Source organism: Maniola jurtina, chromosome Z, assembly GCF_905333055.1.
Source record: "Maniola jurtina chromosome Z, ilManJurt1.1, whole genome shotgun sequence".
NCBI lineage: Eukaryota > Metazoa > Arthropoda > Insecta > Lepidoptera > Nymphalidae > Maniola > Maniola jurtina.
In genome coordinates this window covers 15,630,480-15,643,277 of record NC_060058.1, presented here as the reverse complement: position 1 = coordinate 15,643,277, position 12,798 = coordinate 15,630,480, and the positions used below count along the sequence as shown (strand labels likewise).

Here is a 12,798-nt window from a genome sequence, read left to right as displayed (position 1 = left end):
AGAACACGATATTTTTAAGTATAGTGTTATTGTGGTTGGTTATAAAGTAATGTATTGATGTTGATTGCAAATCACAACAAGCTATGATATTGTATAACTCTAGTACTTGAGTAATAGTGTAACCCGTGTAACTTTGAAAGTAGTTGCTTTTACGGAACCTTGTAAAACCACAGACATAGATATAACTTTTTAGAACGTGTCTACAAAATTACATTTAATTTTAATGAGTATAGGGTTATTATTCAAATGAGAACCAAACTACGTTTGTATGAAGAGCCCTTGGAAGCGCGCTATGGTGACATCTTTTAAAAATTATAGATCGTTCACTATAACTTGTCCCCTGCCGTCATGTTGGCACCATTGCAAATCACACAGTAAAAATCCTTAGGGCCTTTTCAGTGCGACGCGGATGGCCTGCGCGGACGTCCGCGGCGGACGGTGGAGTGTATGAAACCTCAACAGCGCGTTCAGAGCGACGCGGAGCTGTCCGCGTCGCGGAGTTGTTGAGGTTTCATACATTTTGCCTCATAGCATAATAATGGGTGACTTTAATACTTGTTTGCTTAAAGGTGACAATCGGGCTAATAAACTAGAATCCATTATTGAATCTTGTAACATGACAATTCTTCCGCTTTCGGCTACTCATAACCTTCCTAACTGCATTCCTTCTCTTCTTGACTTGATTATAGTGTCTTCTCCTGACCTTATATCTAAGCATGGCCAATGCTCTGCGGATGCCTTTTCTCATCACGATTTACTTTTTCTCTCGTACAAATTGCGCCCTCCAAAAATTAAACCTAAAATACTTCTGCGGCGTAATTTTGGTGGAATGGATGTAGATCGATTGTGTGTAGATGCTTGTAAAGTTGACTGGTCAGTTGTTGAAACTGTATCCGACGTCGATCGTAAGGTTGACATTTTCAATTCCTTACTGACTCAGCTTTATGACATTCATGCGCCAATTAAGCCTGTTAAACTCAAACATTTACCTGCACCTTGGCTTTCGCAAGATTTAAAAGATCTGATTCTTAAGAAAGGTGTAGCGAAAACCAGACTAAAGTGCAATCCATCTGAGGAAAATCACAGAAAATACAACAAACTCAGGAATCGCTGCAATACATTGTGTCGAGATGCACAGCGACGCCATATTCATGCATCAGTCGAGAACGGTGACTCTTGTAGAGTTTGGAAATTTCTAAAGACGGTTGGAGTTGGTAAAACGTCACATAATTCATCTCCACCTAACGTTGACGTTGATCTCCTAAATCAATATTTCTCATCACCTCTAAACTCCATTAATAGTTCTGATAAATTACAAACTATTCATTCTCTTTCAACGACTCCTACCCCTTCCTATCCTCCGTTCAATTTCAGCCAGTTTTCTACTGATGATGTTAAGAAGAGCATACTGTCCATCTCTTCGAATGCTGTTGGTAGCGACGACATTAGCCGTAATATGATAATTCCTATCGCGGATATTGTAATTCCTGCAATCACCCACATTCTAAACGAATCGATTACAACGTCCAAATTTCCTGATGCCTGGAAAAGTGCTCATGTTGTACCTCTTCCGAAAAAGGCTAATGCTGAGTATTTTTCCGATTTCCGTCCCATTTCCATCTTACCGTTTCTTTCCAAAGTCCTTGAAAAGTTAATTCACTATCAACTTAACCTTTTCCTGAATAGTCACTGCCTATTTAACCCTTTCCAATCTGGTTTCCGTTCTGGACATAGTACGGCTACTGCTCTGATTAAAGTTACTGATGACATTCGCTGGGGCATGGATAATCAACAACTCACAGTATTGACTTTGCTCGATTTCAGTAATGCTTTTAACACTGTGGACCATGATATACTTGTGAGTATGTTGCGTTCTCTTAACTTATCTCCATCAGCAACTGACTGGATGCATAGTTACCTAAGCGGTCGCCAGCAGCGTATTCGTGTCGAGGAAACTCATACGTCTTGGTGCGATATCACTGCTGGTGTGCCTCAGGGTGGCGTGTTGTCACCATTACTCTTTTCTATTTTCATTAATTCTTTAACTCAAAAACTATCTTCTCTGTACCACATGTATGCAGATGACGTCCAAATTTACACCCAGGCAACTCTTGTGGACCTTCCGGCAGCCGTTACTCAAATAAATAATGATCTGGAGCTAATTCTGGAGTGGAGTCGATTTTATGGCCTCAATGTTAATCCGATCAAATCTCAGGCTATAATTATTGGCAGTCGGAACCTTATCTCAAAAATTGATTGGTTTACGCTTCCTCCCATCGAGTACAATGGTATTGTCATCCCATATTGTGATTCCGTTAAAAATCTGGGGATACATATGGATTGCAATTTAGGTTGGACGAATCACTTAAAACAGATTAGCAGGAAGACTTTTGCATCTCTGAGCTCTTTGCGTCGTCTACAATCATTTCTTCCAATTCCTACTAAAATTATGTTAGCACAGACTTTACTTCTTCCTATCCTTGATTATGCCGACGCAAGTTATATTAACTTAACAGAAGATCAGTTAAACAAGCTTGAGAGACTTCAAAACACTAGTATTCGGTTCATATTTGGGTTGCGCAAATATGACCATGTGTCTCATTTTCGGTCTCGTCTCAAGTGGTTACCCATCCGACTTCGCCGGAACTTACATATCCTTTCTATTCTGTACTGTGTATTGTTTCACCCTTCTTCTCCTCCTTACTTGAAGGAGAAATTTGAATTTGCAGCGCGTCCGGGACAAGTTCTCCGCACCTCTAGGAAGCTTATTTTAAGGACGCCTTCACATTCTTCTTCCTTTTTCAATAAATCCTTCACAGTTCAATCTATTAAATTGTGGAATGCCTTGCCTCTCGTAATCAGGGAGGCTAAGTCCATCAATATCTTTAAGAGGCTGGTGAAAGATCACTATTTGTCACTATCACTTTAGCATTATCGGATTTATTGGAACATATTTTACTAGTCTTAATAATAGTATGAGGATTTATTATTTATCTATATATCATATTTATTTATTATTATTTTTTTAGTCTATATTATGTATTTTATTATTTAGTACATTATTTAAATTTTAACTTGTTTCTATGTATTTATTTATTTATTTATATATTTATTTATTCTAATATTATATATAAATGTAAATGTATACTTACACCACCTACCTCTAATATCTATAGCTATATCCTTTGGACCATTTTGGTTGCCTGGAAGAGATCGCTAGGTAGCGATAAGGCCGCCAAATTGTACCTATATTTTGTTGAGCTTTGTATGTGTTTTTCTGTACTAATTTTGTGGTGTACAATAAAAGTATATTCATTCATTCATTCATTCATTTGCCGTCCATCGCGGGCGTCCGCGTGGGTCGTCCGCGTCGCACTGAAAAGGCCCTTTGTTCGAAGGGGTAATGTAAACAAAACAATGGTGCCAAGTGCCAACATAACGGCAGGAGACGAGTTATAATAAACCATAGAAATATTATAAAGTATCTGCTATGTTTGTATCCGTACAGTGTCCGTACTAATGCGTTTGCGCATCCGATTGATTTCAAAGTTACTAGACATCAGACTTGGCCTTGCGGGAGGGTTTCTGATAATACAATAGGTGGCGCAACGCATGCCGGACATTATATATCTAGTAATTTATACATACAGTAAAAGATTCTTGTAGAATTATAGTAATTTTATTTAAACTATAAACATATTCCACACGCAACACGTTATAATATAAGTTCTATGTCCAATTAAAAATATCTTGCTTCACACGATGCGCTGAAAAAATATACTCAATAATTATTTAAATCGATTACTAATAAAGTTGAAAACTAAAACCCGACTACTCGGCTTAATAAACGCTGAAATATTATCGTAAAATTGTTTTTCTGCCGCTTGGTATGTCTTATGCTGTAGTACATTAATTATATTATGAACTCGGAATTTTCTCCTCTTTCATTTGACATACCACTTGATACAATAGCAAAAAAAACTCCCACTTTTTTTATGTAATATTTTTGGACTTGCACTTGCTCGGGTTTTTTGGTGTTTGATGGAATTTATGAACTTACCAACAAACAAACATAGACTGCTTGATAACCCGATCATTCATATGACTATGATACCTGATTAAGATATTGCAGCTACTAATGGGTACTTCAGAACATAATCATCGTAATTTGCTATTACATGATGATTTAACTTATGATAAGAGTTATCATAAATATCGATTCTTGTGTTTTTATTTTTATCATTTTTGAAATCAGATTTTTTTAAGCACATCAAGTTGCAGAACTGATATTTAAACCTGCGTTCCGGGTTACTTTAATTAAGTTTTATCAGTATAAAAAATACACTCAAGGAGTAATTCCCATAGACACGGTTTTGAGTTCTGTGTTACGCTATAAAAACTGATTAAACAAAGACAAGCATGGCAAACTAGATGATGCTCAGAACTTCATCTGCGTTAAAAATCCCTTGGGAATTCTTTTTTTTGGGGATAAAATGCAGTCATTGTCCGTCTTCAGGACGCGAGTTGTGTCTGTACCAAATTTCGTCCAAATCGGACGGTCGTGAAAAGGTGATACACATTTTTGCATTCATGAATTGCCCTATTCAAATGGTAACAGGCGTGGAGAAACCTGCTAACGTGTTTTATTCAACATAAGCAATTATTAACAATTATTAATTTAAGGTATTCTTAAAGGAAATATTTCAGAATTCACCATTTCAAATCACTACCCATATTGTACAGGCGAAAGTGTTTGTTTATTTGTTTGTTCTTCAATCACGTCGCAACGGGGCATCGGATCGACGTGATTATTTTTTTTGTATAGGTATAGTTAAACACCTGGAGAGTGACTAGGCTACTTTTTAGCCAGGGAAATCAAACAGTTCCCACGCAGTTTTAAAAACCTTAACCCACGCGGAAGAAGTAGCGGAAATCAGACAGTTTACCATAAAAAGTAGATATACTGAAGAGTAGTCTTACTTGACTTTGCTGCGAGATTGCATCGGTCTGGTGAGCCCTCTCTACCGTCCTTGCTGCAGCTAGCTCCGACCCTGCCAATAATAACATGTGTAAGTTGGATGACGAGTTTATTTTCTCCACTTAAAATAGTCATTACAAAATACAGGTAGTAATCAGAACGCAAGCAAAAACGAAGACAGGTGATAGTACTGATGATACCGTAACAAAAACTACGAATATTTTTTTCACAATAAACAACATTGTCAGTTCACAATATATCACACTAATATTATAAAGGCGAAAGTTTGTATGTGTGTGTGTGTGTGTGTGTGTGTGTGTGTGTGTGTGTGTGTGTGTGTGTGTGTGTGTGTGTGTGTGTGTGTGTGTGGTGTGTGTGTGTGTGTGTGTGTGTGTGTGTGTGTGTGTGTGTGTGTGTGTGTGTTTGTTACTCCTTCACGCAAAAACCACTGGACGGATTTGGCTGAAATTCAGAATGGAGATAGATAATATCCTCTCTATTTTTATCCCGAAAAATCAAAGAGTTCCCACGGGATTTCAAAAAACCTAAATTCACGCGGGCGAAGTCGCGGGCATCGGCTAGTTGCAAATAGAACATCTGACTGACGCTAGAGGTCAACGAACGTTCCGTAAATAGGTCACTCGAAGTCAATGCCACGTCGTAGGTGGAGCAGTAATTCGAGTTTTGCTCTATATACAACGCTATACAATGCGGATTTGAAGAATACTAAATCACTAAAACTATGTACAAGTTAAGGCAACCGGTTATTGACATTGGATTATGTTAAGGTAGTAACATGATACCGCTAAGTTTTTGCTTGCGTTCTGGCGACAGCCTATATAAACCTGCTAGTACCACATAGTGGTTTCAAAGGTGTTTCACAAAATCGCCAATCCGCACTTGACCAGCGTGAGACTATGGCCAAAACCCATCTCATTCTGAGACCTGCTACCTTCTGATTACCTACCTTTACCAGGTTTCTGATTCTGCTACCCTCAAGGTAACCTACCTTTACCAGGTATAAGTTGTTGCCAGATTGGACTGCTTTGAGGCATAAGTCTTTTCGGAGGCGTGGTATGGGTATGGTTCGTGTCCCACCGCTGCCACCATGTAGTAAAACAAGGCAGGTCGACGACCCACAACTGATTTGTTTTACCAATGCCTACCCTCAAGTATAATATAATTACACTACACCGGCGGTGGTTTGATAATGATGAAACTGACTTACCGATGGGTGGCGAGGGCGGAGATGACGATAGACTCTCGGGGCTGCCCGGGATACTCTCAGTTTGCTCCACCGCATGCACTGAGCCTTCCAGGGACGCAAAACCAAATGAGATTGGCCCTGGAAAGATAAACCATAGATGTCATCCTGGCCAAATGCTAGGCATAGTGAATAAAAAAAAAAAGCTTAAAAGCAATGGTGTGCACTGTTAAACGCCAAGGTAGGCATTACTTAGGCAGGAAATAGAAATATGTAGATATTAAAAAAATTAACAATACATTCGTTTGTGGTCCTTTTTAATTGTAAATTAATAAACCTATAAAGTACTACCCCCCCCCCCCCCCCCCTAGGGGGTTTTACTACCCCCTGAAGGAAACCTAAGTGCTAAAAATTAGGGACCAACTAATCGATTTAAGCCAATTAAGTATTAAATTACGTTCTAGTATATGAAACGTGCGGACGTGTGGCTTAGTCGTGAAAACGCATATCAATCGAAGAGGAGTAGGGGGTTTCCTCAACATTTCTGATACGATCAATCAATCAATTAACAATTTTTTTTGCTCCATGCTAAGGTGAACCATGTTAAGGTGTGGAACCATGCTAAGGTGTGGAATGCCCTACCACCGGATGGTAATGGAACTCGGACCCAACTTGGATATTGCTTACACACTAATGTGATTTCTGATCCAAATCGAAGCTATTCAGTGAACATCTTTGACATATCCGATTTGATATCCAAGGCACATCCAAGATATTGTCAAGGATGACGGAGAGAAACTCGGATATAGAAGTCGGAGCTAGTGCGTAAGCTACCACACTAATAGTTCTATGACGACTCCGGAATGTATTTTCACAGATTCAGATCGGGTGCAGTGCGTAATCGCCCTGACAGTAAAAAAAGAAAGATTTAAATAAACAAATACAGAATGCCTTACCACTAGACCGACCGACAGGGTTCAAGCCCAACCTGCCCCTAACTTCACTGCGATCGCTGGCGGTGCTAAGCAGTAGCTTGGTGCGTTCCATGTAGTCCATGTGTGTTTTGAACAGCTCAGTATATCTCTCGTGTAGTTTCGCATATTCCTATGGACAAATGATTTTTTAAAGTCTTCTTTCTTCTACATAAAAGGAAAAGCTGACTGACTGATCTATCAACGCACAGCTCAAACTACTGGACGGATCGCGATCGGGCTGAAATTTGGCATGCATGGCATGCAGATAGCTACATATTATGATGTAGACATCCGCTAAGAAAGGCTATTTGAATTTTTTTGAAAATACAAAAATAGGGGTTTGAAATTTGTGCAGTCCAAGTGGACAAAGACGCGTAAATAAGCTAGTAAATAATAAAAATATTTTTTCATCCAGAATGACACAAAGGACAACCGCCGCTTTCTATATAGAGTTGTACCAAAACTATTGCAGAGCAATGAAATATCATTTAATTTTTTAAAAAAAAAACAACTATGGTTTTGGTACCTTTTTGACTGCGGTCCTTTAAAGACATAAAAGATAATATAGTGCATACAATTTGAGAACGCATTATAGGTTAAGTACGCAGGTTAAGTGTAGATGATTTTTAAATCTGTTTCATGAAGACAGATTGACTGTTTGTGCAACTGCACACATACACATTGCTATAGTGTGTGCGGCACTTGTCAGATATCAGATATATAGATACATGAAATAGAACAACCATAGTGATTTACCTTTTTAAGTTCATTCTCTCTTTCCTCAAGACGGCTGGCGTGGTCTAAGGAGTTCTTATGCTTGAGCTCCAGCATACGAACGATGCTGTCAAGAGCTTCCAGCCGCCCCGTCAGGTCTTTTCTTTCACCCTCGTAGTGGTCTTCCGACTCCAACAGCTGTAGGAAATTTAGTTATTTAGATTAAAAATTATTATAATTGGGATGATGCCAAAATAACAACAAAATCTATACCCCTGACAGTTACCAACTTGGATGGAAGGATTATAAATGTGAAAGTTTGTTTTTTGATTTGTCCTTCAATCACGCCGCAGCAGAGGAAAGGATGACTGCGTTTTGCAATTGTTTTTATGTACATCATAAGTGTATATATATACATATAGTAAAATTGTAGAAAAGTGGTGTCTGTACAATGGAAATATATAAAAAAAAAGTAGCAGGGGTTGTTATTATATCGATGCCGAACCCGAAATTGTAATTGATTTTTTTTTGTCTGTTTGTCTGTGTGTTTGTGCACGCTAATATCAGAAACGGCTTATTCGATTTAGATACGGTTTTCACTAATATATTGTAGTAAGCTTCACTTAACATTTAGTGTTTATTTCATGTCAATCGGTTCATAAATAAAAAAGGTATGTCAATTTAAAGAATCACGGCGAACATTTTTAACGTACATACTGCCCGAAAAGTCACTATTCCACGCGAACGAAGTCGCGGGCACAGCTAGTAAGTAATATTAATAATATATGAAACCCATGCAGGGCATTGCAATTATTAAATTTCAATTTAGCGATTATAACTATTGCTGCCTGATGTAAACCGAAACATCACCACAAAATAATATTATTTAAAAACTAGACAATGCCCGGACTTTGCATGTGTGGATAAAGATTTATTAATTCTGGGATAGAAAGTAGCCTATATGTTAATTCAGGATACCTTACATATCCTCATTTTAAATTCCAGAAAATCACCAAACTTTCACTTTTATAATACTTACACTAAAGTTTAGACTTTTTACCCATTAAGTTTTATAAATATGTTGTTGTGATGATTTGAATTAGACCAAGTATGTAATAAAAACTATAAACAGGTTCTGCCCACAAACAAAAGATGTTTTACTATAATCATTAATTCTGGTAACTGGTTTACCTTGAGATTTAGATAACACAGCCGATGACACATTGTCTAGAACTGTCTTTCACAACTCATTTTAACTATACTATGCTGAGAGAAGTTAATATAGGGCTCTCTCTGTTACACAATCCCACATGAATGACAAAGACAAACAAGCAGAGGGGGTTAACCATTCTGAGTGACCAATCTATCATATACTATTATTTAGAGAAACTATATTTTCAAAAAACATTCAAAATTCAATTGGAAAACATGGTATCGTTTCTGATTTCTCTACGTGCTCAAAGTTAACACCCACTGAGTCTTTTGTTTTTGTCATTTGTTTGGGATTACATAACAGAGAGAGCGCTATACTAACTTCTTTCCTTGGATAAGGTATATACCTACCTATGGATATCTTACTTCTCTTTGTGGATTGAGTATACTGACCAATTTCAAGTTCTACTGAATATAATAGACAGAAGTACATAAGTACCAGCATTGTCAAAATGAAAGTGTATGAGCACAGAATGGAGGTTGTAACATCAAAATTCTGGTTTACTTCTAAAAAAGAACTATCAGAATAATAGAACCTATTTTGAAATGGTTTTGAACATATCTTATTATTAATAACTCTCTATACACTAATAACTCTAAGCCACATTTTCATGGTTCATAACTTTTCCTAAATAGGTATGTTTTAACTTTATATCTAACTAAGTTATATCTGACTAACTAATTATTATTATAGTTTCATCTCTTAGAATTTTTGACAACAGTCCACCATGCTGGTCAAATGCAGATTGGTACTCATTTGATTTGAGATGAGCGTGCCAGAGATGGTTTGATGATGTTGGATGTTTCAACATGTTTTAAAAAACACATTTCTGAAGTGGCCCGTCTGAGGGGCAAGTTTCTTGTATTATGCCTATTGTCCTTTAAATACATATTCAAAGAAACCTTTACAAAGCACTTTTGCATAAATTGCAAAATCACAGATTCAGCTTAAGGATTTCAACTTCAAAATACACTTGAACACTAACAGTAAACAAGCACGAAACAAAACAGAACAAATACTAAACAACTGAAGTTAAACTTAAGTAGGATAACTAGTAACCTTGTTCAACAAAGGAAATGCAACCAAGGTCTGTACATGCATGCAAAAAGTAATTATATTTAGCAACTCGCCTTTTGCTCCGAGTGCTTCCTCGCGGATTTTTCTCGTTCGTACTGCGTGACCAGCTGCTCGTTGTCTTCTCGTAGCAGTTCCAGCTCCACCTCGTGCTCCTGATTGGTTTGGTAGGCGGAGTCTAAGCACTCCAGCACGTTGACCAGCAGAGGCATCAGAGTCTTGACCACATCCTCATCGTAGCGCGCGATCATCTTCTCGAACTCCTGGTATATGCTCCCAGCCAGCGACTGCACCTTCTCGGACATCACTACATGACTGTCTTCGTGCGTGCCATATATGGTTTCCGCCGTCGCGTACCCACTGCTCGAATTGTCGTCGAAATTCATCTTGGAAGCGTGACAACGAAAATGCTTTAGTAATTTTTGGATTCAGCTAATGAATTTTACGCAGAAACATGATTAGTAGTTTTGTGTACAATATTGCACAATGACGCGATCGATTGTTGTTTAAATATCTCAATAAATCCTTGTGACGTGCATTACGATTACTATTAAGAGTATCGCTGATTTAGAAGTACGTAGAGGAAGATAGGCGAAATAATAAAATCTACGATCACACCATTTGTTTTTCTTGGACTTGATTTGATTAGATTGACGTATTTTTCATATCCTCAGCTGCCCTCAGCTGTATGTGTACAACCCACAACCATATACTATCTCTATGCCACAACCTGTGTCTCATATTCTCTGTGTTGCCAGATGCCGAAAGTGTTTTCTCGTACCATGGATGTCAAATATCTCGTACTTTTGGAAGATAATCTCGTACAACTTTATTAATGAAGATCATAGTTTAAAATTTAAAAATGTCCTAATATCTGCATTTTACACAGTCCCGCAAATTACTACTGCGCTTGGCCGCCGTTTTAGTGACGTCAGTACTAGACTGAAGTTTCGAGCTGATGGTAACTAGTTAGTTAACTATATTTTCATTTTGGCTGACGTAAAAATGACGTCATTTCGATATTAATGAGATATGGTTCCAGCGCAGTAGCAATTTGTGGGACCTAGCTTTCGATTTTTTAGTCTTTTTTATAAAGAAAATTAGCCATGTTAAATGACTAATATTCCCCTTTCCTCTCCAATTAAGCGTCAGATTTGTGCTAGGAGTAGGTACGACAATAGTGCAACGGGCGGGGTTTGAACCGTCGACCTTTCGGTTTTCAGTCCACTCCTTTACCGGACGAGCTATTGAGGCTCAAAGAGTAGGTATATTCATTCCTTGAAGGCGGGGCTTTCAAATGAAACGAATAGTACAGTAATTAATTCGCCATCTAATTACTTTAATACTATTGAGTATTGACTATACTAGGTTATTATACAAGGTTGATGTAATGAATCTAGTGATGGGCTTAGTCGATCTGTTTTTTTTTTTATTTTGGCTAGAAAACATGGCGCAAGCAGTTATCATTGCTAAAATCTCGTACAAAAGTGTACGAGATTTTATTTTTCTCGTATCTCGTACAGGGACTGCTAAATCTCGTAACCGTACGAGATTTCTCGTACGTCTGGCAACACAGCATATTCTCACTCACCTAATATCTAATATCTATGGTTGTCTACCACCATGTTAATCTGTGGGTACAACTCTATTTCTCTATAGGTAGGTAAGGTATAGCTATCTACCTACCATCTACAGTCCGACAAGGCTTTCTTGGCACTTGAGTGACATCGATAGGGGGGCGCAGTTGTAGTACAAAAGCTATAACGTAGTGATTACATACTCTTTGCAAATGCTGCCAGCAAATAAAATCTCCTCAAGTTTATGGAATATCTTGAAAATCTTAAGGTAGAAAATTGAGTTAGTTTTATCTACTTTTAACTAAAAGAGAAATTAGAAAAGCTGTTCCTGTTTGTGCTTCGAAAAAGAATCATAAACACCGTTGATAGGCCAGGGACTTGCAATCTATCATGTTTATCTGTTCCATAGGCGTACTCACAGAACAGCCAAATACTAAAGCATAGAAGGGCTGTATACCACTTCAAACTATACAGAACGCATGGTTGGATAAAGTTAAATTCGTTGCGGGGTAGTGATAGTCTAATTACAAAAAAAATGTATGTTATTTCGTCAAAACTCGAAACCGATTAGTTTGTTCGTTATCCATATTGACTGTGTATGTGTTGCTCACACTTAACTACGTCTTGGTAAGTAAATGTTGTATATAATGTAGTTTTAACTAAGTAAGTAATTAGTGAATCAGTAATGCAAAAACAAATACTTGCAACTGAAAGCAGTTCGGTTTTGTATTGATTGTCATCTAATTATTAATTGACATTAGTTTCCAGATGTTCATGTAGCTATTTACTACTTAATATGTATTGTTGTAGGTAACTTCGGTTTTCTTTACAGGAACGAGAGTGAGCTGAGTAGATACTGGCCGGAGTAGTCTAGAATTTGATTTTTACTATCGAATATATCGATCTCTTTGCTGAGACCAAGGTAAATAGGTACCTACCTAGTATTGTTAAGTTAACAAAACGAATTTGAAATTCCCGCGTAATTTTCATCACTGCGTACTTAGCTAGTGCGTGACCTTTCAAAGTCAAACAGTCCTGTGTTGCCAGATCGCCCGAAATCACCA

The 12,798-nt window shown here is 37.7% G+C and overlaps 1 protein-coding gene across 5 annotated transcripts in view; it reads right to left on the bottom strand.

Annotated features, from left to right (window-relative positions):
• Window positions 1-10,872, bottom strand: part of LOC123880686 (JNK-interacting protein 3) — a 36,737-nt gene extending 25,865 nt beyond the window's left edge. For all 5 annotated transcript variants that reach the window (XM_045928941.1, XM_045928942.1, XM_045928943.1 and 2 more), the window contains exons 1-5: window positions 10,214-10,872; window positions 7,913-8,068; window positions 7,139-7,286; window positions 6,207-6,323; window positions 4,981-5,051 (exon numbers count right to left, since the gene is read on the bottom strand). In XM_045928941.1, the coding sequence (XP_045784897.1) occupies window positions 4,981-5,051; window positions 6,207-6,323; window positions 7,139-7,286; window positions 7,913-8,068; window positions 10,214-10,543 (822 nt within the window). In that variant the 5' untranslated portion in view covers window positions 10,544-10,872. The remainder of the gene's footprint in view (window positions 1-4,980; window positions 5,052-6,206; window positions 6,324-7,138; window positions 7,287-7,912; window positions 8,069-10,213) is intronic.
• Between the last annotated feature and the right edge of the window lie 1,926 nt (window positions 10,873-12,798).